This window comes from Mixophyes fleayi, chromosome 11 (genome assembly GCF_038048845.1).
Source record: "Mixophyes fleayi isolate aMixFle1 chromosome 11, aMixFle1.hap1, whole genome shotgun sequence".
NCBI classification, from domain to species: Eukaryota; Metazoa; Chordata; class Amphibia; order Anura; family Limnodynastidae; genus Mixophyes; species Mixophyes fleayi.
This window is the reverse complement of record NC_134412.1, coordinates 95,405,817-95,430,150: the sequence shown is the minus strand read 5'-3', so window position 1 is coordinate 95,430,150 and position 24,334 is coordinate 95,405,817. Positions and strand designations below refer to the sequence as shown.

At 49.7% G+C, this 24,334-nt stretch overlaps 1 protein-coding gene across 2 annotated transcripts; it reads right to left on the bottom strand.

Annotated features, from left to right (window-relative positions):
• Nucleotides 1-709: 709 nt before the first annotated feature.
• Nucleotides 710-24,324, bottom strand: TIRAP (TIR domain containing adaptor protein). Of its 2 annotated transcripts, none has more exons than XM_075190464.1 (4): nt 24,148-24,324; nt 9,183-9,235; nt 4,143-4,726; nt 710-2,501 (listed from the first exon to the last, which is right to left on the bottom strand). In XM_075190464.1, the coding sequence occupies exons 1-4, from the start codon at nt 24,304-24,306 to the stop codon at nt 1,777-1,779; spliced, it is 1,521 nt and encodes a 506-aa protein (XP_075046565.1). In that variant the 5' UTR covers nt 24,307-24,324; the 3' UTR covers nt 710-1,776. The 2 variants fall into 2 exon arrangements, with proteins under 2 accessions (XP_075046565.1, XP_075046566.1); XM_075190465.1 differs by lacking the exon at nt 24,148-24,324 and adding an exon at nt 22,865-22,986.
• Between the last annotated feature and the right edge of the window lie 10 nt (nt 24,325-24,334).

Here is a 24,334-nt window from a genome sequence, read left to right as displayed (position 1 = left end):
TTGTCTAATGAAAAATCATTATGTTGGGTACTACAATTTACTGGAATAACCAGTGATTCGTGAAATGTGACTATAGCCTGAAATAAATTTGAGAAAACTCAGGAACACACTGTAATGGATACATCTGTTGCTAAGGAAGGTCTGTTATTCACAACTTATGTGTCAAATTGCATCACCAGTGTGTTCCTGAGGCTTCATTAGATGATTTCAGAATCACGAGTTATCCCAGCAAGTTGTAGTAACTACCCAGCATGATTATTATCTAGAAACACTTTTTTTGTGTGAGCTACCCTTTAAGTGGTATGGAGCCAAGTACGACTTAATTCGATTGAAATCCTGGTGGAATTGATCCTTGCAATCTGATTGGAAGTGAATTGAAGTGCAATTTAGCGCTTCATATGCATGGCCCAATTGCTCACAGATCAGATCACAATGATGTAATCCAATAAGATTGCAGGGTTCATAGGAGACTGTCAGCAGACATTTGTATTCACAATTACCATTGATAGCAGCATTTCTGTAAATGGACAGAAACATCCGTTAGACTCTCTGCTGAGTCGTTGCATCCAGCCGCATCCTGCACGGTACTCTCTGTCCGACCTTGGGGCACTACAATACCCAGCATGATGAGTTTTCTCAATTTGGTTATAACATGTCTAAATTTCGAAATAAATAAATAAAGCTCAGGAAGTAAGAATTACACCCAAGAGGCAGAAAACGGAATTGTATTGTGCGTTTGTACTGAAAAATAGACATTTTATTAATTTAAAACCCAGGAGAGTTCCTGCAATTTGGGCAGTTAGCGACTTCTGTAATAAAGTTTAACACTTGAAGGCTGAGTGGTGGTGGACCCGTCATGTGCACGTAGTGGAGGGATAGTCAGCCCTGTCGGTTCACTGGGAACTAGTCAACTGGCTGCGTCTTGTCACAGCAATGTCGCTGGTTCCTGGTGAATAGATAGACTACGTCTCCTCAACACACATTAGCCTACTGACTACAAAGCCTTATAGTGTCTTTAGTATCCTGGATAACACCGAGCCAGTGACTAGCTGGGACAATACGTACATTGGGGGCATTTCTGAAGACTGGTGCGCTGGGGATCGGTGCTGTACCTGCTTCCAACCAATCAGGTCCCAGCATTTTTTTTGTACAGTTTAGAACAGTGATGGATAACATGTGGCCCTCAGAGCCTTCACCTGTGGCCCCCAGCTCCTTCCTCCTTTATTGTCAGATTTGTTATAGTGTGTAACACTTGTATAACATGCTGCTGTTATTACAGACAGGCGTCTCTTTCTTTAATTAAATGTATTGTTTTAACTTATTACTGAGATTAAGGGTAATGAGTGACCCTTTTGAAGGTTGGAGGGTCGCACCAGGGGGCCAAGAAGCATATCACTGGTTGCCATGGGTTACAACACTCATTTTCCGCGCACCAGTTTTCAGAAATGAAGTGATCACGGGATCTGTATGAACTCTGCAGTCCGTAATTAATTGAGCACAATTACCCTCTGCTCACCGCGGCCCTACGTTCTCACACATCAGAATACAAGACACGGTCCGGGTATGTTGTGTAAGATGCATCAGTCAGGTGCGGAGGTTTGTGGATGGTAACCGGGCGTTGTTTGGTATATCCAGCGGGTGTTACATTCAGCAATTAGACGTACAGTCACCTGGAAAAATACCTGGGTTATCTACCGAGCCACTGACCGTCCTATTCCTGTGCGGATGTAACTTGTTGTTTCATGTGCGTCCTCGCGGTGTTGTGTGTGACCGTCCTTATTCGCTGTTACTACAACTTGTGTATAAGTTACTGTGGGAAGGATAAGAGTCCTGGTTTTCTCTGTGACTAGTGTGGATATCACCCCAGAGTCCATGCAGGTTGACTGACTGCGCACTACTGCGGCTATGAGGGTCTGTGCTCGCTGTCTGGACACCACTACATACTGAACATGTCTCTGCTGTATTACTGACTGTCAGTGACCCAGCAAGGTCGGGGTTATTGTCCTGCAGAGAATTCGAGGACTCCTGTATGTCGCAGGTTCTCTCCTGTGCGCTACTTGTAATCTCGGATTCTGGGTTTTCGCAGGTTCTTGTCTTTGTTTTAATGCTGACATTTTTTGATTTGCAGTTTATATCAGTGCTCAACTCATGTGTCACAGACTGCCCGATGCTGCACCTGTGTGTTAAGGACATCTCATTGCCGGACTTGGTGTGGAGCTCTGTGCCACAGGACATGTCACTGGTGGATTCCTGTGTGGTAGAGCTCCTGATGGACATGTCACTGGTGGACTCCCGTGTGGTAGAGTTCCTCGTGGACATGTCACTGGTGGACTCCTGTATGGTAGAATTCCTCGTGGACATGTCACTAGTGGACTCCCGTGTCCCAGAGCTCGTCATGTGGCTGCTTGTTCCACTGGCAGACTGGCTATTTTCGGAAGTGATGCTTCTTGCTGGTACTGAGGGGATCGGGTCAGTTGTATCAGTCAGCAGCTTTTTTAGATCTATGAAAGAGAAATATTAGTGGAAGGTTACAAATCTGTTTGTTCTTAGTAGCAAATAAACTATCAGAACTTTATGCATATAGAGGGTGTGTCCTCACCTGGAGAGGGGCGGAGCCAGTACTGACAGGACTGTATTCAATTCAGTGGACTCCTACATTATACTATGAATGCATTTATCATACACTGAACAGGATCTCATCTAATTAATGAAACTGAGTCCTGTTTAATTCCTCCAAATTGCACAGTCCTGCACATAAGCTGATTAACAAGTAGGAGGTGACACCCTGGTGTACCCCGTCTGAAACCACGAGAAATAAATTATCTGAAATCTGCCAAACTGAGCTCAGATTATGACAATCATATTACTGAGTGAACTAAGAGGATCGCAGAGGTTCTAGGAGTGAGATACGTACAGGTTGTATGTTACTACGTTCAGTCGTTTCACTTCCTGGGGTAGGAGTAACATATGGCTGTCACTCACACTCAATCCAATCATACTAACCTTGCTCACTGTATCCTGCTCATGATCTCCCTCATCTCACCCTCACCCTCGCCCCTCATCTCCCTCACTCTCATCCTGTTTTTTAGTGCCGTATCTTAGCATTGTCAAAGTTAATTTTGGATGAAGCCAATATATTAATAAGAAATATATATATAAATAGATTTCTTTTGTCTTGTTTTATTTAATGTGTTATTTATTGATCTGTTGGTGTGAGCTGAGGACAGAGCTGGGAGCAGCACTGGAAAGAGTTAATTTGAAGAACAGATGTTTCTAACCAGTGTTGGTGAACAAAGACTTTTGCAAGAATTTCTCCAAAATCTTCGTTGTATACAGGAGAACCTACAGGACCAGGACACGCCTAGATGCCATCTCAGCCAATTGTAATTTGACATTTGTAATACAACCTAATTTTGTTACTGATAAAAGAACTGTGTGATCTGTGGACGGGCAGAATTTCAGAGATTGAAATTTGGACTGATAATATTATGACAGCGCAAGCTTTTATTTTGTAAATAAATTATATCATTTTTTATTCTTAAACTTTCTTTTGCTGAAGAAATTCAATTATTACTTTAAAAACGTATTAGTCATTTTCTATATATTAGAGTACAATGATAAAATAAGAATACGCGAGTGTCCCGTGACTATAGCGCTATAAGCTCGGGTGGAGAATCAGTGTCACAGAGTGTAATCATTCTGATGTAGATACACACAAACATTCATGTAAATGTTCTAGTTTCCTGAAGCTCAGATTGGTGTCAGCCTTTCATTGTCAGATTTCTTTTTTTAAGCATACTATGGAAATTTTTTTGCAATAAACCTCCCCCAACTGAAGGATGGTTCTTACATCTGGGACACAGCTGCTTGGGAGAAACTGAACACCATTGGCTTCTCTAGTCTACTGATGCTCCAAGACCTGTAACCTGGAATGGAAATTCGAGCAGATGATGGATGTCCATCAAGTACACGAACAACCTGTGAGCCCTGGAGCATTATGGGACTGACTGCTGAGTGAGCGGGGTACACCAGACATCCTATTCTATATAGCAAAAAGTTTCGTTGCTACAGGGGTAATGAAGTGTAACTTTTTTTTTTTAAAATGTCATCTGAAACTGATCTGCTATACGCAATGTACTTACATGTCAGTATGGCTCTCTTAACTTGACCGAACACACTCTTGTCACTAAGCGCGCCCTTAAAGGCGAACATATGTCTCAACTCTGCGGGGTACTGTGAAAACGACATCCCCATCATCACCGGTATTAAGCGCCCGTCTGCACACGGAGCCTGCGTCAGGAACTGGTGCATCTGGTATTTGCACCAGTTGTCGGAGAGGAAGTGCGGCGTCAGCAGCATCACCCAGCAGTGGCTGTTTTGTGCCCCGTGGCACATCTCCGTGGACACGGGGCTCCCGGCTTCCATGTCCCGCAGAGGAAGGAAGCATCGTAGCCTCTCTGGCTGCTCCTCTAGATATGAAAGCATCTCTACAGCGTAAGACGTGTCTGCCGCTACCTCGCTGTGACAGATGTACACGTCGTAGAGTCTCCGCCAGCGGACGCTGTTCTCCGGCCACACAGGGATGGGCTCAGGGGGTCTTGTGTTCGTTGACCGTGAACTGCGGCCTCTACCTCCGGAGGTGGAGGTTAGGTTACTGGGGTTTGATCTCCTATTGTCCATGTTCTGGGAGGTGGTTTTACTCTCCCTAGCCCCCATTCCCAAGAACCTACAACAAAAGTAAAATAATAATTATTGGAACCGGAACATGACAGGCAGCTTGGGCGTCTACTGCTAACTTCTACTTTTACTGAAACAATCTTGCTGCTACCTCTTGCAATAGAGGTCCCCCTGCCCCCTTCTTTTAGAGATGTTATTCTGTCGGCCTCGCTCCTCCGTCAATCCCTGCCTCCTACCCCTTCAGATTCAGCATCATGCTATTATTTAAATATATTATGATACACAAACGATGCTATTATATGTATATTATCTGTATAAGCCGTAAGTTCTGATGTCATTGGGTCTAATTCATCAAGGTACACATACCGAGCACAACGTGCGTTTGTTTAAACACCCGTGTAAAGCGGCTCTGCCGATGGAAGTCATTACCACGACTACGAAATCAACACGTTTCCCCAACATGGATAGCGCAAACTTGTCATTCACGACAGACCGGTAATCCCGACCGTTACAGAAGTAGTCCTCCAACAATCGCGATGAATCAGCATCCCGGCACCGCTAAATGACATCAATTTGAAGCCAGCCCGATACTATTATTTGTGCAGTTAAGGGGGTAATTCAAGGGGACGCCGGCTCTACAATGTTTTTTTCCAAGGCTTCTGCATTAACACGTGTGTCAATCCTGACATGTGAGTGATATCTGACAGTCCATTCATCTAATGAACACCAGTCTGGGGTACTTAAACACCCCGGGGCAGCTTCATAGACGGATACTAAGACGGAAGTTGCTGAGCAGGAAATAGTGACGTACACTGCAAAGCTCAGAACTGACCAAGCAAAAGAAGCTTGTTTCAGCCTGTTATACTCATCATGGAGAAATATAGAGAGGAAAGGACGGCACAGTAGTTAGCATTGCTGTCGCACAGTGCTGGGGTCCATGACCTTATCTGTGTGGAGCTTGTATGTTCTCCCTGTGTTTGTGTGGGTTTACTCCCACACTCCCAAAAACATACTAGTAGGTTAATTGTCTTCCAATGGAAATATCCCATGAGTGTGTTAGGGAAAATAGAATAGATTCTAAGCTCCACTAGGATAGGGGGATGGTGTGAATTATTAAATATTCTCTATAAATCGTTCCGTAATATGAAGGCACTATATAAATATTAGATGTTGTATAATAACTAGCTCTATATTTTAGTATGACAGCGTGGAGGACTGTAATCCAAACAGATATCCTCTTAATTCCCAAAGTATTTGTAATATCTACATAAAAATGGTCTGAATAACGTTGTATTCCTGACGTACTTAACATTCATTTATGGATGTATCTGTGTATATGCAGCACATAATTATAAAATAATTAATGTCCGTTCTATTTACAGGATTCGTGATATAACCCATATTTGATAATATCTATTATAAAGAAGTGCTTTCTTCCGTTGTTTTAATACATTTCAGATTAGTGTCTTTTACCACTTCCTGACATCAATGGTACTTTTTATTTTCCTTTGGATTTCTCATTAACAGAGCCGACTCCGCTCGTTAAAACTGGGTTTTTTTTCTTTAAAATATCGGTCACATTGTAAAAAAGCTGCGTCAGATCTCTGTGAGTAAATTCCTCCTTTAGCAATTTGTAAAAAGGAAAAATTTTATTATTCTCCTTTTACAAACATCACGTTTCTTATTTCCGGTAGGCGAGGGCTGGAGAGACTTTCCCTGGGGTATGAGATCCCTGTATATGGTTCAGCTGTTTCCTCTAGTTCATTGTAGACTACAAATGTCTATTGTACAGCTGATTGTATCTCCTGTAATCGTTTGCACAGGTGAATGAACATTGTTACCTGGTAATTGTTCCACTAGAGACTAATTCCCTTTTCTAGCAAGAAGATCTATAGACTGTCCCTAAATACTGCACATACTATACCGTATAACAGGAAGTATATTAGAAGCGCTCTGGGCTGATACAATAGAAAAGTGAGGCAGGGTGGGGTGTAGAGGAGGTGATTATACTATGATGAACTGGGTAACCTCTGGCTGCAGTAACTGATGGAGGAGATATCATCTTTGTCATTTCCTGATGAGGGCGAGATATGTCCTAAAACATTATTTCCATAGAGTGCTCCCATTGGGAAAAATAAATGTCACCATTCATTAATGATACAACACAGTAACTAAATCAGAAATCCCTGCGCTAATGGCAATTTATTTTTCAGCTGCCTATATTTGTGCGAATACACCCATTTTTAAGGGGAAACGCATGGATCTGCAGACTAAGATTGGAGGCTCTGTGAGCTTACAAAAATGAACCATTTTTTGTGAGTGAAAGGGGCTAGGACTTGTGACTTTGGGGTTCAGTTGTCCCCGTGCACTGATCAGATGACGTATAACGGAAATAATTCTGCTAGTCCAACCTTGAGCTTTGCACTCACACAGGAAGTCACTGTTTCAGTAAAGAACAGGAAAGCTGATCTGGGTAGGTCACGCTGTGCAGCATATTGCTGTAACTGGGCTCCAGAAAGTCTAATCAAACCTAATTTAAGTCTAAAGCTCCCTCCGACCACCTTGGCTTTAACTGGATAAATGGCAAAACATGGAGGTCTGATGTCTGGGGCTTATGCTGTATGTAAATTATTTAACCACCAAGCAACATTGTAAAAGGGCATAAGAATTCTGTATATGGTGCTCTAACACCTCTTAGCGCCGAGTGCTGATTGGACAGCTCCCCATCCATCTACAGGAGAACACTGAGTCGTGGGTTCAACCTTCACTTGTTCATGTGACGCAAGTGAGAGTCATCAAGGTACCTGACAAATGGACATTACTATATACAGCAGGATTAGGGTGGAGTACTTCTGTAACTCTGCACAAAATGACATGGGCAGCACAGTGGCCTAGTGGTTAGCACTTCTGCCTCACAGCACTGGAGTCATGAGTTTGATTCCCGACCATGGTCTTATCTGTGTGGAGTTTGTATGTTCTCCCTGCGCTTGCGTGGGTTTCCTCCGGGTGCTCCGGTTTCCTCCCACACTCCAAAAACATACTGGTAGGTTAACTGGCTGCTATCAACATTGACCCTAGTGTCTCTCTGTCTGTGTGTGTGTATGTGTGTGTGTGAGTGTGTGTCTATATTAGGGAATTTAGACTGTAAGCCCCAATGGGGCAGGGACTGATGTGAGTGAGTTCTCTGTACAGCGCTGCGGAATTAGTGGCGCTATATAAAATAGCTGATGATGATTGGTGACCTGTAACCAGCGGAGGGGAACAAGCGGTGGCCGAGCCTTCACCTGCCCCCCCCCCCCATCTTATCATCGCTGACGTGTGGAAAGAGAAACTAAATGTTAATAGGCATCATTTATAGTTAAGAGTAAAGTGAAACAGAAGGTGCAAATTTGTGTCCTAGCTCCGCTATAAATCGCAGTGTTAAAGTAAAGCTGTCCACTACGTGTGCTACATGTGCTACGTGTGCTACGTGTGTGCTACATGTGTGCTACGTGTGCTACGTGTGCTACGTGTGTGACGTGTGCTACGTGTGCTACGTGTGCTACATGTGTGCTACGTGTGCTACGTGTGCTACGTGTGTGCTACGTGTGCTACGTGTGCTACGTGTGCTACATGTGTGCTACGTGTGCTACGTGTGCTACGTGTGTGCTACGTGTGCTACGTGTGTGACGTGTGCTACGTGTGCTACGTGTGCTACGTGTGCTACATGCAACACCAGCCAGTATTCTCCCTGCATGCCAGAAAATACATTGTATTTACACCTGCTGAGATGTTCTAGGGGGAAGATTGTGTGTCGCACAGACATCACCGTGATGTCCGGCTCCGCACATCACCGGCCAATTACGGTAAGGATCTTACCCGAAATACTGCTTGATTAGGGACATAGGAGCCGTCTTTATTTCAAGCACCATACTATACTGCACTCTATACTGGTTCTTTTGTGTATACTTTTTAAAGTGCTACGGAATATGCAGGCGATATATAAATACATGTTAATAATGACAGTAATGTGCTTCTGTTAAGAAAAGCACTTGGACCGCACAAAAGCCTCTCTAGTAAAACTAGCGGCCTCCTGGCAGTTTGTGACCAGACAGGCGCTGCGGACGTCCGCTAAATGGGTCAGCGCTTCCTGACGGGCGCACCGTCCGCCCCCTTTTAGGTTCATTAGAATATCTCTCCCTGCAGAAAAAATGCTGACATTCGTGGCGTGTTAGGAACTGCAAGAGCTAAAGTTCTGTCTGCATGACTGTGACTCTGCTGGTCTCAGAATGCTTTACATAACATCTATTAATAGCTTTAAAACTGCATTTTGACTACAGGCGGACGCCCTGTTCACTCTCAGAGATCACTGGCTGTAGTAAGTGTGCGCTGCGTACTTAGGTGCATTGTACGTTTAGTTGTGTGTGAGCCAGTTCTGGCCATACGCACAAAATCGTCAGACACGTGCCTTGATGAATGAGGCCCTCTATGTTCATGCATCAGTAAGATAACATAATGTCACCTACCAGACATTCCTCTGTCCGTGACCCTCTTGATGGTATCTCATATGAACTATTTCCTGAAATAGAAACACATATACAAATAACGTACATAACTGTTCTTCAGAGGTTCCCGGTGAACTAATACAAAGTTCATCGCTGCAAATTACAAATATCTTGTACAACTTATACAAATAAGCTCATGGGGATATCCTCTAAAATTTGAGGAGGCACAAACATAGGCAATTACGTGTTAATAAATATAGAGGGTTCTCCTCCAGAGAAGATTCTTAATAATCAGTACCCTCTACACAACAGTCACCAACCCCCACCACGATACCGTAAGTCACCGCTGGTCCGGTGAAATCGCTGTAGGTGTCAACAGCCCTGGAAATAGAAGGGAACTCTTTGTAAGTTTGACCCTGGAAGACCTTTGTGACTAAATTCTAATGACCTGCGTCTTGAGCTGCCAAAGTCAAATTAATTCTACGCCCCAGATAGGAAACGCCTTGTCAGCATTCGGGAGAACGGTTAGAGTTGAGCGCATTTTACGTCCTGAATGTATTTCTGCGTCAAGCGTACAAATGCGTATACATATGTGGCTTGACGGTGTTAGTAGTAAATGCACGAGTGAAATTGCTTTATTTGTACTCATTATAACGTAAAGAAGTGTCATCTACAGGAGAGACTATTGTCTGTACAGTGTTATTAATAAATGTAAAAGTCGCAATAAAAAAAATGTAATGCAAACACCTACACGTCTGTCGTTTACCGCTCTATAGATCCAATGGCCATTTTCTTTCCTACAATGGGAAGTATTCCAAGTAACATAGTAACATAGTTGATGAGGTTGAAAAAAAGACACCAGTCCATCAAGTTCCACCTATTTTGGATCTCCTGCGATCCTGCACTTATATTTGAAATTAATCCAGAGTAAGCAACCGCCCATCTGTTTCAATTGTGACAATCCCCCCAGACCCAATATTACAGTCCTATTTTTACCCTATATCCACTACTATCCTTCATTTTAATTAATGGTCGTATCCCTGGATACACTTTTCCACAAAAAAAATTGTCTAACCCTTTCTTAAACATATCTATTGAATCTGCCATCACAACCTTCCCTGGCAATGAATTCCATATCTTGACTGCCCTTACTGTAAAGAACCCCTTCCTTTGCTGGTTCTGAAATTTCCTCTCCTCTAACCTTAGGGGATGACCACGTGTCCTGTGTATAGTCCTTCGCGTAAAAAGTTCCCATGAAAGCTCTCTGTATTGACCCCTAATGTATTTGTACATAGTAATCATATCTCCCCTTAGACGCCTCTTTTCTAAAGTAAACATGGCTAAACTGGCTAACCTTTCCTCATAACTTAATGACTCCATACCCTTTATCAATTTTATCGCCCTTCTCTGAACCCTTTCTAGTTCCAAATTATCTTTTTTATAGAGTGGTGCCCAGAACTGTACTGCATATTCAAGATGAGGTCTTACCAACGATTTATACAGTGCCAAAATTACACTGACTTCCCTTGCATCTATTGCCCCTTTTTATGCATGCCAATACTTTATTTGCCCTTGCAGCTGCTGCTTGACATTGAGCTCTATTGTCTACTGTCTACGCGCACTCCCAAATCCTTTTCCATTATATATTCTCCTAAATTAATTCCATTTAATTTATAGATTGCGTTCTTGTTTGTGATCCCTAAATGCATAAACTTACATTTATCTATTTTAAACCTCATATTCCATTTGGCCGCCCAATCCTCCAGTTAATTTAAGTCCCTCTGTAGAGAAGCTACATCTTGCTCTGATTTTATTACCTTACAGAGTTTAGGGTCATCTGCAAAAATAGAAACTTTACTCTCTAAACCATCACCAAGGTCATTAATAAATATATTAAAAAGGAGTGGCCCCAGCACGGAACCTTGAGGTACTCCACTTAAGACTTTTGACCAATTAGAAAATGTTCCATTTATCACAACTCTCTGTTCCCTATTCTCTAACCAGTTTTCGATCCAAGTACAAATTTTGATTTCTAGACCTAGTTCCCTTATTTTGTAAATCAACCTCTTGTGTGGCACTGTATCAAAGGCTTTTGAAAAATCTAAGTAGACCACATCTACTGTGCTGCCCTGGTCTAAGTTCCCACTGACTTCCTCGTAGAAACTAATTAGATTAGTTTGACATGACCAATCCCTCACAAATCCATGCTGACTCCCACTAATAATCTTATTGCGTACCAAGTAATCCTGAATACTATCCCTTAATATACCTTCCAGGAGTTTCCCCACTATTGATGTCAGGCTTACAGGTCTATATGTCCCTGGTTGTGATCTCGTCCCCTTTTTAAACGTCGTCACCGCATCTTCTGTTCGCCAATCCCTTGGTACTGAGCCTGATGAGATTGAATCTATGAAAATTAAGAATAGCGGTCTAGCTATTTATGAGTTTAGCTCCATAAGGACCCTTGGGTGTATGCCATCTGGACCTGGAGCTTTATTTATCTTAATATTCTTCATTCACCTTTGGACTTCTTTCTCTGTCAACCAAATATTAATTAATGGCACGGTTTCATTTCCATTTTTATGTATTATTTCTACCATTTGTTCTTCTAGTAAATACTGAAGAAAAGAAAGTGTTTAATATCTCTGCTTTTTCCTTAGTATCATTTATCAATTCACCCATCTCACTTCTTAGGGGTCCTATATTATCTTTTTTAATCCTTTTGCCATTTATATACTTAAAATACTTTTTGGGGTTTGTCTTACTTTCTTTTGCAACTTGCTTTTCATTTTCTAATTTAGCCAATCTAATTTCCTTTTTGCATGTTTTATTACATTACATTCCTTGTACCTACGGAAGGACTCCTCTGACCCTTTAGACTTAAAGGGGGGTATTCAATTGTTGCTCCGGGCGCCGCCGGAACGAGCGCGTTAAACCTATTACCGTTTATACAGTAATATTGCGCGTAATTACCGTTCATACGGTAATTTACTCGCTCAATTTCAGCTCGCTGCTCAGCTCGCTGCGAGCTGAAATTGAGCGAGTAATTACCGTATAAACGGTAATAGTTTTATCGCGCTCGTTCCGGCGGCGCCCGGAGCAACAATTGAATACCCCCCAAACAATTTAAATGCACGCTTCTTCCTTTGCATTTCTTCCCTTACCTTTTTATTTAGCCACATTGGTTTAGACTTAATTCTTTTACATTTATTTCCCATAGGAATGAACTTATACGTGTATGTTTCCAACAACATTTTAAAGACAGCCCACTTTTCTTCCGTATTTTTTTTTCCAAAAACTTTGTCCCAGTCTATGTACTTTATAGACTCCTTTAGCATATTAAAATTTGCCTTTCTAAAGTTTAAAGTCCTAGTTGATCCCTTATACCGTTGCTTCTGGAAACTAATTTCAAATGAGACCATATTATGATCACTGTTTCCCAAGTGTTCCCTTACTAATATCTGGCGGTTCCTCCGCTGGATATTTCCACCCACAATGCCTCTATATTATCACCAATATTCTCGTATATAACTTCCTGAATACTTGGTTTTAATTCTGGCTTAATATAAAGACATACTCCTCCTCCCCTTTTATTTACCCTATCCCTCCTGAAGAGAGAATAGCCTTCCAAGTTGACTGCCCAGTCATGTGTATCATCCCACCAGGTCTCCGTAATACCTATAATATCATACTGCTCATTCATTGCTACTAGTTCTAACTCCCCCATTTTACCTGTCAGGCTTCTTGCATTTGCAGCATACACTCAAGTCTATTGCCTCCCTTAGGTATTTCTTTTTGCTTTAAAAAGGGCCTCTCCTTATCGGCTATGCTTCTCTTTCCCCCTCTCCGCCCCCTTGACTCTTGTTAATTCCTCCTTACTACTCTCAATTTCTATCCCATAAATGCTTTATTGCCCCTCCCCCCGGAGCCTAGTTTAAAATCTCCTCCAACCTTCTAACCATCCTCTCCCCTAGCACTGCAGCCCCCTCCTCATTCAGGTGCAATCCATCACGACAATAAAGATGGCAACTGTCCGAGAAATCAGCCCAGTGCTCTAAGAATCCAAAACCCTCCTTCCTACACCAATCTTTTAGCCACGCATTAACCTCCCTAATCTCCCGCTGCCTCCCTGGACTAGCGCGTGGCACAGGTAGTATTTCTGAAAATACTACCTTGGATGTCCTTGTCTTAAGTTTGCGACCTATGTCCCTGAAATCATTCTTTAGGACACCCCTTCTTCCTCTAACTCGGTCACTGGTGCCAACATGCACCAAAACCGCTGGGTCATTCCCAGCACCTCCCAACAATCTGTCCACCCGATCCGCAATATGCCGAGCCCGAGCACCCAGGAGACAACACACTGTTCGGCATGCACGGTCCCGGTAACAGATTGCCCTATCTACCTTCCTAATAATTGAATCCTCTACCACCACAATCTGCCTGGGTCCCTGAATAACTTTGGTCCCCTCTGTGCTGGAGAGACCGTTCCCCTGGTTGCTAGAGGAAGCAGTCTCACCCAACTCACAGTATCTTCATCCAATCTGGCAAATCTGCTGGGATTGCTTAGCTCAGAACTGGCCTCTTCCTCACTCTGCTACCCCTAGTAACTGTTACCCAGCTGCCTACCTGTGCATCCTCCTCTGTCTCTGCTTTACCCTGCTCAGCTAAAGCATCCACGGTGAGCTGTAAACTCTGCTCCAGGTTGGCAATCTCTCTCAATGGTGCAATGGTCTGCTTTAGATCAGTTACCTGGGCTTCCAAAGAGACCAATTGCTCACATTTCTCAGAGGTATAAACCTTGGAACAATTGCTCCAAGTGTGCATACATATGACAAGATATGCATTGAGTGAGATCATCAAGCCTGCTACTACTCATCTTATTATGACTAACCTAACTTCTTATAGCCTACAGTGAACTCGAGAGTACTAACCTTTGCTACCCACTTACCAGACTAAACCCCTTCCTGGTTTCAACTCCTTATTGGATCTAACTCCACACTTTAAACAAACAGCACTTGAAATCAAACAGCAGTGAAAATCACAAGCTCCATGAAATCGCTTACCACCACCTGTTAAATAGAGCTTGCACTAACCAGCTTTATCAACTAATGCAATTAAACCACACCCACTAGCTCTAAAAGAAAGAAAAAAAGACACTTAATAAACACACAGAAAAACAAATCCCCTTCAATAAACACTCAGAATAATTCCCCAATGTATATCACTCTGTCAGCGCAGCACAGCAATCCTTACTGGATCTAACTCCACACTTTAAACAAACATCAGTGGAAATCACTGCCGTGACTTGATATAAAATAGCCGCGATGCTAATTAATAAAGTACTATCCGGTGGAGGAGTCAGTACGTGAGCAAGCAGCCGGAAGCGGCTAGACAGTGCCGCAGATGTCATCATCATAATAATGCATCTTTATACCAGGCCTCCTCTACGCCCAAGCCTCATTAGGTGGCACCTCTATGAGCATGCTACACGTACACACTCTTACTATACAAGACTTAAGCTTCCCCACTCCCTCACCCGGCGTAAGGTGCCGTTAGTCTAATACACGCACTGTACAGAAATATGTAAATTTATGCAACAAAAAGTGATGTACGTCCAACAGTGAATGGGACCCGAGTAGCTCTGTCCAGTTATAGAGTATTTCCATTTTCCAGAACCAAACTCGGAAAGATTTACGCAAGTTTTCCAAGGCTGCTGACACCAACCGTGACTTTGGGGCCTTCTTGTTTAAAATAAGAGTGGTGGTCCCTCCACTGACTGCTATGTGAGGGGAAACTCACATCATGGAGGTGGTCTACATGTTGTTGGTGGTCCAGCCACACTATCTGCTACCCCAGAGGAAGTGGCTTTCGCAGTCTTTGATACCTTCAGCCCCCACCACCCACAGGTCAGACAGATGGTTGTGTTGTTAGTGGGTAGATGTGGGGATTACTGGTGGCTGAAGAGCTTACAACCTCTGTACCGATGCCCGATGTCTACTGCGCTTGTTGGATTTCATAGTGAAAGAGATAGAAAACAAAAAACATGGGCACCTGAGGGAGACAGACCACACCCCATGCCCACACCACACCCCATGCCCATACCACACCCCATGCCCATGCCACACCCTGTGCCTATACCGCTCTCATGTCCTTCTGCATGACCGGGGTATATTCAAGTCATTCTCATTAATATAACACCATAAACACAATGCTACAAGTCCGGCTAAAGGTAAAAGACAAGTCAGTGACTTACAGAACCTGGCAGCAAACAACAGCCCATCCTGGTCTGTCTCTCTGTCCAGCCCTGTCTGTCTCTCTGCCCATCCACCAGTCTCTGCCCTGTCCTGTCTGTCTCTCTGTCCAGCCCTGTCTGTCTCTCTGCCCGTCTGGTCTCTGTCTGTCTCTCTGCGCATCCACCAGTCTCTGCCCTCTGCCTTGTCCTGTCTGTCTCTCTGTCCAGCCCTGTCTGTCTCTCTGCCCGTCTGGTCTCTGTCTGTCTCTCTACCCTGTCTCTGTCTCTCTGCTCATCCACCAGTCTCTGCCCTGTCCTGTCTGTCTCTCTGTCCAGCCCTGTCTGTCTCTCTACCCTGTCTCTGTCTCTCTGCCTTGTCCTGCCTGTCTCTCTGCCAATCCAGTCTTTGTCTCTCTGCCAATCCAGTCTCTGTCTCTCTGCCCACCAAGTCTCTGTCTCTCGGCCCAGTCCTTTCTGTCTCTCTGCTCAGCCCTGTCTGTCTCTCTGCCGATCCAGTCTCTGTCCCTCTGCCTTGTCCTGGCTGTCTCTCTGCCCACCCAGTCTCTGGCTGTCTCTCAGTCTCTCTGCCCACCCAGTCTCTGGCTGTCTCTCTGCCCACCCGGTCTCTGGCTGTCTCTCTGCCCACCCGGTCTCTGGCTGTCTCTCTGCCCACCCAGTCTCTGGCTGTCTCTCAGTCTCTCTGCCCACCCAGTCTCTGGCTGTCTCTCTGCCCACCCGGTCTCTGGCTGTCTCTCTGCCCACCCGGTCTTTGGCTGTCTCTCTGCCCATCCGGTCTCTGGCTGTCTCTCTGCCCACCCAGTCTCTGGCTGTCTCTCAGTCTCTCTGCCCACCCGGTCTCTGGCTGTCTCTCTGCCCACCCAGTCTCTGGCTGTCTCTCTGCCCACCCAGTCTCTGGCTGTCTCTCTGCCCACCCGGTCTCTGGCTGTCTCTCTGCCCACCCAGTCTCTGGCTGTCTCTCTGCCCACCCAGTCTCTGGCTGTCTTTCAGTCTCTCTGCCCACCCAGTCTCTGGCTGTCTCTCTGCCCACCCAGTCTCTGGCTGTCTCTCTGCCCACCCAGTCTCTGGCTGTCTCTCTGCCCACCCAGTCTCTGGCTGTCTTTCAGTCTCTCTGCCCACCCAGTCTCTGGCTGTCTCTCTGCCCACCCAGTCTCTGGCTGTCTCTCTGCCCACCCGGTCTCTGGCTGTCTCTCTGCCCACCCAGTCTCTGGCTCTCTCAGTCTCTCTGCCCACCCAGTCTCTGGCTGTCTCTCTGCCCACCCAGTCTCTGGCTGTCTCTCTGCCCACCCGGTCTCTGGCTGTCTCTCTGCCCACCCGGTCTCTGGCTGTCTCTCTGCCCACCCGGTCTCTGGCTGTCTCTCTGCCCACCCAGTCTCTGGCTGTCTCTCTGCCCACCCAGTCTCTGGCTGTCTCTCTGCCCACCCAGTCTCTGGCTGTCTCTCTGCCCACCCGGTCTCTGTCTGTCTCTCTGCCCGTCTGGTCTCTGTCTGTCTCTCTGCGCATCCACCAGTCTCTGCCCTCTGCCTTGTCCTGTCTGTCTCTCTGTCCAGCCCTGTCTGTCTCTCTGCCCGTCTGGTCTCTGTCTGTCTCTCTACCCTGTCTCTGTCTCTCTGCTCATCCACCAGTCTCTGCCCTGTCCTGTCTGTCTCTCTGTCCAGCCCTGTCTGTCTCTCTACCCTGTCTCTGTCTCTCTGCCTTGTCCTGCCTGTCTCTCTGCCAATCCAGTCTTTGTCTCTCTGCCAATCCAGTCTCTGTCTCTCTGCCCACCAAGTCTCTGTCTCTCGGCCCAGTCCTTTCTGTCTCTCTGCTCAGCCCTGTCTGTCTCTCTGCCGATCCAGTCTCTGTCCCTCTGCCTTGTCCTGGCTGTCTCTCTGCCCACCCAGTCTCTGGCTGTCTCTTAGTCTCTCTGCCCACCCAGTCTCTGGCTGTCTCTCTGCCCACCCGGTCTCTGGCTGTCTCTCTGCCCACCCGGTCTCTGGCTGTCTCTCTGCCCACCCAGTCTCTGGCTGTCTCTCAGTCTCTCTGCCCACCCAGTCTCTGGCTGTCTCTCTGCCAACCCGGTCTCTGGCTGTCTCTCTGCCCACCCGGTCTTTGGCTGTCTCTCTGCCCATCCGGTCTCTGGCTGTCTCTCTGCCCACCCAGTCTCTGGCTGTCTCTCAGTCTCTCTGCCCACCCGGTCTCTGGCTGTCTCTCTGCCCACCCAGTCTCTGGCTGTCTCTCTGCCCACCCAGTCTCTGGCTGTCTCTCTGCCCACCCGGTCTCTGGCTGTCTCTCTGCCCACCCGGTCTCTGGCTGTCTCTCTGCCCACCCAGTCTCTGGCTGTCTCTCTGCCCACCCAGTCTCTGGCTGTCTTTCAGTCTCTCTGCCCACCCAGTCTCTGGCTGTCTTTCAGTCTCTCTGCCCACCCAGTCTCTGGCTGTCTCTCTGCCCACCCAGTCTCTGGCTGTCTCTCTGCCCACCCGGTCTCTGGCTGTCTCTCTGCCCACCCGGTCTCTGGCTGTCTCTCTGCCCACCCGGTCTCTGGCTGTCTCTCAGTCTCTCTGCCCACCCAGTCTCTGGCTGTCTCTCTGCCCACCCAGTCTCTGGCTGTCTCTCTGCCCACCCAGTCTCTGGCTGTCTCTCTGCCCACCCGGTCTCTGGCTGTCTCTCTGCCCACCCAGTCTCTGGCTGTCTCTCAGTCTCTCTGCCCACCCAGTCTATGGCTGTCTCTCTGCCCATCCGGTCTCTGGCTGTCTCTCTGCCCACCCAGTCTCTGGCTGTCTCTCTGCCCACCCAGTCTCTGGCTGTCTCTCTGCCCACCCAGTCTCTGGCTGTCTCTCAGTCTCTCTGCCCACCCGGTCTCTGGCTGTCTCTCAGTCTCTCTGCCCACCCGGTCTCTGGCTGTCTCTCTGCCCACCCAGTCTCTGGCTGTCTCTCAGTCTCTCTGCCCACCCAGTCTCTGGCTGTCTCTCAGTCTCTCTGCCCACCCAGTCTCTGGCTGTCTCTCAGTCTCTCTGCCCACCCGGTCTCTGGCTGTCTCTCTCCCCACATGGTCTCTGGCTGTCTCTCTGCCCACCCAGTCTCTGGCTGTCTCTCAGTCTCTCAGCCCACCTGGTCTCTGGCTGTCTCTCTGCCCACCCGGTCTCTGGCTGTCTCTCTGCCCACCCAGTCTCTGGCTGTCTCTCTGCCCACCCAGTCTCTGGCTGTCTCTCTGCCCACCCAGTCTCTGGCTGTCTCTCAGTCTCTCTGCCCACCCGGTCTCTGTATGTCTCTCTGCCCACCCAGTCTCTGGCTGTCTCTCAGTCTCTCTGCCCACCCAGTCTCTGGCTGTCTCTCAGTCTCTCTGCCCACCCAGTCTCTGGCTGTCTCTCTGCACACCTGGTCTCTGGCTGTCTCTCTGCCCACCCGGTCTCTGGCTGTCTCTCTCCCCACATGGTCTCTGGCTGTCTCTCTGCCCACCCAGTCTCTGGCTGTCTCTCAGTCTCTCTGCCCACCTGGTCTCTGGCTGTCTCTCTGCCCACCCGGTCTCTGGCTGTCTCTCTGCCCACCCAGTCTCTGGCTGTCTCTCAGTCTCTCTGCCCACCCGGTCTCTGTATGTCTCTCTGCCCACCCAGTCTCTGGCTGTCTCTCGGTCTCTCTGCCCACCCAGTCTCTGGCTGTCTCTCTGCCCACCCGGTCTCTGGCTGTCTCTCTGCCCACCCAGTCTCTGGCTGTCTCTCTGCCCACCCAGTCTCTGGCTGTCTCTCTGCCCACCAAGTCTCTGGCTGTCTCTCTGCCCACCCAGTCTCTGGCTGTCTCTCAGTCTCTCTGCCCACCCAGTCTCTGGCTGTCTCTCTGCACACCCGGTCTCTGGCTGTCTCTCTGCCCACCCAGTCTCTGGCTGTCTCTCTGCCCACCCAGTCTCTGGCTGTCTCTCAGTCTCTCTGCCCACCCGGTCTCTGTATGTCTCTCTGCCCACCCAGTCTCTGGCTGTCTCTCAGTCTCTCTGCCCACCCGGTCTCTGTATGTCTCTCTGCCCACCCAGTCTCTGGCTGTCTCTCTGCACACCCGGTCTCTGGCTGTCTCTCTGCCCACCCAGTCTCTGGCTGTCTCTCTGCCCACCCGGTCTCTGGCTGTCTCTCAGTCTCTCTGCCCACCCAGTCTCTGGCTGTCTCTCTGCCCACCCAGTCTCTGGCTGTCTCTCAGCCCACCCAGTCTCTGGCTGTCTCTCTGCCCACCCGGTCTCTGGCTGTCTCTCTGCCCACCCGGTCTCTGGCTGTCTCTCTGCCCACCCGGTCTCTGGCTGTCTCTCTGCCCACCCAGTCTCTGGCTGTCTCTTAGTCTCTCTGCCCACCCAGTCTCTGGCTGTCTCTCAGTCTCTCTGCCCACCCAGTCTCTGGCTGTCTCTCCCCCCACATGGTCTCTGGCTGTCTCTCTGCCCACCCAGTCTCTGGCTGTCTCAGTCTCTCTGCCCACCTGGTCTCTGGCTGTCTCTCTGCCCACCCAGTCTCTGGCTGTCTCTCTGCCCACCCAGTCTCTGGCTGTCTCTCTGCCCACCCAGTCGCTGGCTGTCTCTCAGTCTCTCTGCCCACCCGGTCTCTGGCTGTCTCTCTGCCCACCCAGTCTCTGGCTGTCTCTCTGCCCACCCGGTCTCTGGCTGTCTCTCAGTCTCTCTGCCCACCCGGTCTCTGGCTGTCTCTCTGCCTACCTGGTCTCTGGTTGTCTCTCTGCCCACCCAGTCTCTGGCTGTCTCTCAGTCTCTCTGCCCACCCAGTCTCTGGTTGTCTCTCTGCCCTCCCAGTCTCTGGCTGTCTCTCAGTCTCTCTGTCCACCCAGTCTCTGGCTGTCTCTCTGCCCACCCGGTCTCTGGCTGTCTCTCTGCCCACCCAGTCTCTGGCTGTCTCTCTGCCCACCCAGTCTCTGGCTGTCTCTCTGCCCACCCAGTCTCTGGCTGTCTCTCTGCCCACCCAGTCTCTGTATGTCTCTCTGCCCACCCAGTCTCTGGCTGTCTCTCTGCCCACCCGGTCTCTGGCTGTCTCTCTGCCCACCCGGTCTCTGGCTGTCTCTCTGCCCACCCAGTCTCTGGCTGTCTCTCTGCCCACCCGGTCTCTGGCTGTCTCTCTGCCCACCCGGTCTCTGGCTGTCTCTCTGCCCACCCAGTCTCTGGCTGTCTCTCAGTCTCTCTGCCCACCCAGTCTCTGGCTGTCTCTCTGCCCACCCGGTCTCTGGCTGTCTCTCTGCCCACCCAGTCTCTGGCTGTCTCTCTGCCCACCCAGTCTCTGGCTGTCTCTCTGCCCACCCGGTCTCTGTATGTCTCTCTGCCCACCCAGTCTCTGGCTGTCTCTCTGCCCACCCGGTCTCTGGCTGTCTCTCTGCCCACCCGGTCTCTGGCTGTCTCTCTGCCCACCCAGTCTCTGGCTGTCTCTCTGCCCACCCGGTCTCTGGCTGTCTCTCTGCCCACCCGGTCTCTGGCTGTCTCTCTGCCCACCCAGTCTCTGGCTGTCTCTCAGTCTCTCTGCCCACCCAGTCTCTGGCTGTCTCTCTGCCCACCCGGTCTCTGGCTGTCTCTCTGCCCACCCGGTCTCTGGCTGTCTCTCTGCCCACCCGGTCTCTGGCTGTCTCTCTGCCCACCCAGTCTCTGGCTGTCTCTTAGTCTCTCTGCCCACCCAGTCTCTGGCTGTCTCTCAGTCTCTCTGCCCACCCAGTCTCTGGCTGTCTCTCCCCCCACATGGTCTCTGGCTGTCTCTCTGCCCACCCAGTCTCTGGCTGTCTCAGTCTCTCTGCCCACCTGGTCTCTGGCTGTCTCTCTGCCCACCCAGTCTCTGGCTGTCTCTCTGCCCACCCAGTCTCTGGCTGTCTCTCTGCCCACCCAGTCGCTGGCTGTCTCTCAGTCTCTCTGCCCACCCGGTCTCTGGCTGTCTCTCTGCCCACCCAGTCTCTGGCTGTCTCTCTGCCCACCCGGTCTCTGGCTGTCTCTCAGTCTCTCTGCCCACCCGGTCTCTGGCTGTCTCTCTGCCTACCTGGTCTCTGGTTGTCTCTCTGCCCACCCAGTCTCTGGCTGTCTCTCAGTCTCTCTGCCCACCCAGTCTCTGGTTGTCTCTCTGCCCTCCCAGTCTCTGGCTGTCTCTCAGTCTCTCTGTCCACCCAGTCTCTGGCTGTCTCTCTGCCCACCCGGTCTCTGGCTGTCTCTCTGCCCACCCAGTCTCTGGCTGTCTCTCTGCCCACCCAGTCTCTGGCTGTCTCTCTGCCCACCCGGTCTCTGTATGTCTCTCTGCCCACCCAGTCTCTGGCTGTCTCTCTGCCCACCCGGTCTCTGGCTGTCTCTCTGCCCACCCGGTCTCTGGCTGTCTCTCTGCCCACCCAGTCTCTGGCTGTCTCTCTGCCCACCCGGTCTCTGGCTGTCTCTCTGCCCACCTGGTCTCTGGCTGTCTCTCTGCCCACCCAGTCTCTGGCTGTCTCTCAGTCTCTCTGCCCACCCAGTCTCTGGCTGTCTCTCTGCCCACCCGGTCTCTGGCTGTCTCTCTGCCCACCCAGTCTCTGGCTGTCTCTCTGCCCACCCAGTCTCTGGCTGTCTCTCTGCCCACCCGGTCTCTGTATGTCTCTCTGCCCACCCAGTCTCTGGCTGTCTCTCTGCCCACCCGGTCTCTGGCTGTCTCTCTGCCCACCCGGTCTCTGGCTGTCTCTCTGCCCACCCAGTCTCTGGCTGTCTCTCTGCCCACCCGGTCTCTGGCTGTCTCTCTGCCCACCCGGTCTCTGGCTGTCTCTCTGCCCACCCAGTCTCTGGCTGTCTCTCAGTCTCTCTGCCCACCCAGTCTCTGGCTGTCTCTCTGCCCACCCGGTCTCTGGCTGTCTCTCTGCCCACCCAGTCTCTGGCTGTCTCTCTGCCCACCCAGTCTCTGGCTGTCTCTCTGCCCACCCAGTCTCTGGCTGTCTCTCTGCCCACCCAGTCTCTCTCAGCCTCTCAGCCCACCCGGTCTCTGGCTGTCTCTCTGCCCACCCGGTCTCTGGCTGTCTCTCTGCCCACCCAGTCTCTGGCTGTCTCTCAGTCTCTCCGCCCACCCAGTCTCTGGCTGTCTCTCTGCCCACCCGGTCTCTGGCTGTCTCTCTGCCCACCCAGTCTCTGGCTGTCTCTCAGTCTCTCCGCCCACCCAGTCTCTGGCTGTCTCTCTGCCCACCCGGTCTCTGGCTGTCTCTCTGCCCACCCGGTCTCTGGCTGTCTCTCTGCCCACCCGGTCTCTGGCTGTCTCTCTGCCCACCCAGTCTCTGGCTGTCTCTCAGTCTCTCCGCCCACCCAGTCTCTGGCTGTCTCTCTGCCCACCCGGTCTCTGGCTGTCTCTCTGCCCACCCAGTCTCTGGCTGTCTCTCAGTCTCTCCGCCCACCCAGTCTCTGGCTGTCTCTCTGCCCACCCGGTCTCTGGCTGTCTCTCTGCCCACCCGGTCTCTGGCTGTCTCTCTGCCCACACACCGTCACCCTCCACATACGCTGAGCCCTCACCTGCTCCCCGGCAGCTGCTCCGTCTCCTGCACCATCCCGGCGGCTGCTGTCAGTGTGGGCACCGCTGCATCACCGCGGTGCCCGGGAGGAGGAAATCAGCGGCCTCTAGTGGGAGTTACCAGGCCGGAGCCGCCCCCGAAATGTCACTTTCACTTCGTAGCGTCCTCCCCCTTCCTATCCCCGGTGCCCAGCAGTACCCCATCCCCCGGTACTGATACCCGGCGGTGGTGCCCAGCAGTACCCCTATCATCCCCCCCTCCGGTACCCGGCCCCCAGCACTGATACCCGGCGGTGGTGCCCAGCAGTACCCCTATCATCCCTCCCTCCGGTACCCGGCCCCCAGCACTGATACCCGGCGGTGGTACCCAGCAGTACCCCATCCCCCGGTACTGATTCCCGGCGGTGGTACCCAGCAGTACCCCATCCCCCGGTACTGATTCCCGGCGGTGGTACCCAGCAGTACCCCATCCCCCGGTACTGATACCCGGCGGTGGTACCCAGCAGTACCCCATCCCCCGGTACTGATTCCCGGCGGTGGTACCCAGCAGTACCCCATCCCCCGGTACTGATACCCGGCGGTGGTACCCAGCAGTACCCCATCCCCCGGTACTGATTCCCGGCGGTGGTACCCAGCAGTACCCCATCCCCCGGTACCCGGCGGTGGTACCCAGCAGTACCCCTATCATCCCCCCTCCGGTACCCGGCCCCCGGTACTGATTCCCGGCGGTGGTACCCAGCAGTACCCCTTCCCCCGGTACCCAGCAGTACCCCTATCATCCCCCCCTCCGGTACCCGGCCCCCGGCACTGATACCCGGCGGTGGTGCCCAGCAGTACCCCTTCCCCCGGTACCCAGCAGTACCCCTATCCCCCCCCCCTCCGGTACCCGGCCCCCAGCACTGATACCCAGCACTATAATCACTGTACATGAGAAGTGTCCTATATACAGTCACATGACAGTTACACGCTCAGTGATCCCCCGGGATAATACCTATATATAACATGTATGTGCTGTGTGCTGGGGGCAGGTGCTGATCTGTGTTATCATCATCACTGTGTGATCTGTACAGTCCGGGGACTGACTCCTTGTATTGTATAATACTGTTATGTGTATAATACTTATACTGTTATGTGTATAATACTTTATGTGTAAATATTACAAACAACAAAATAACATTAAACAAAATAATATTGTAAATTGTTACATATATATAATATATAATAAATAACACAACCACAGAGAGAGACTAAGGTCAGTCTGTCAGCAGACACTTAACAAACCTACCAGTATGTTATTAGCGTGTGGGAGGAAACCGGAGCACCCGGAGGAAACCCACACAGACACGTGACATGAAGAACATACAATCTCACAGATAAGGCCATGATGGGGTATTGAACTTATGACCCCAGCGCTGTGAGGCAGAAGCGCTAACCACTGACACATATATATATATATATATACTGCTGTATAC

Bases quoted from the DNA above. Each gene is read 5' to 3' on its own strand.
- TIRAP (XM_075190464.1), bottom strand. From the start codon at position 24,306: ATGTGTCAGTGGTTAGCGCTTCTGCCTCACAGCGCTGGGGTCATAAGT. The intron at 9,236-24,147 runs GTAGGTTTGTTA...TTTCTATTTCAG, and splicing joins CACACGCTAATAACATACTG to GAAATAGTTCATATGAGATA. The intron at 2,502-4,142 runs GTAAGTACATTG...TCTCTTTCATAG, and splicing joins TAAGAGAGCCATACTGACAT to ATCTAAAAAAGCTGCTGACT.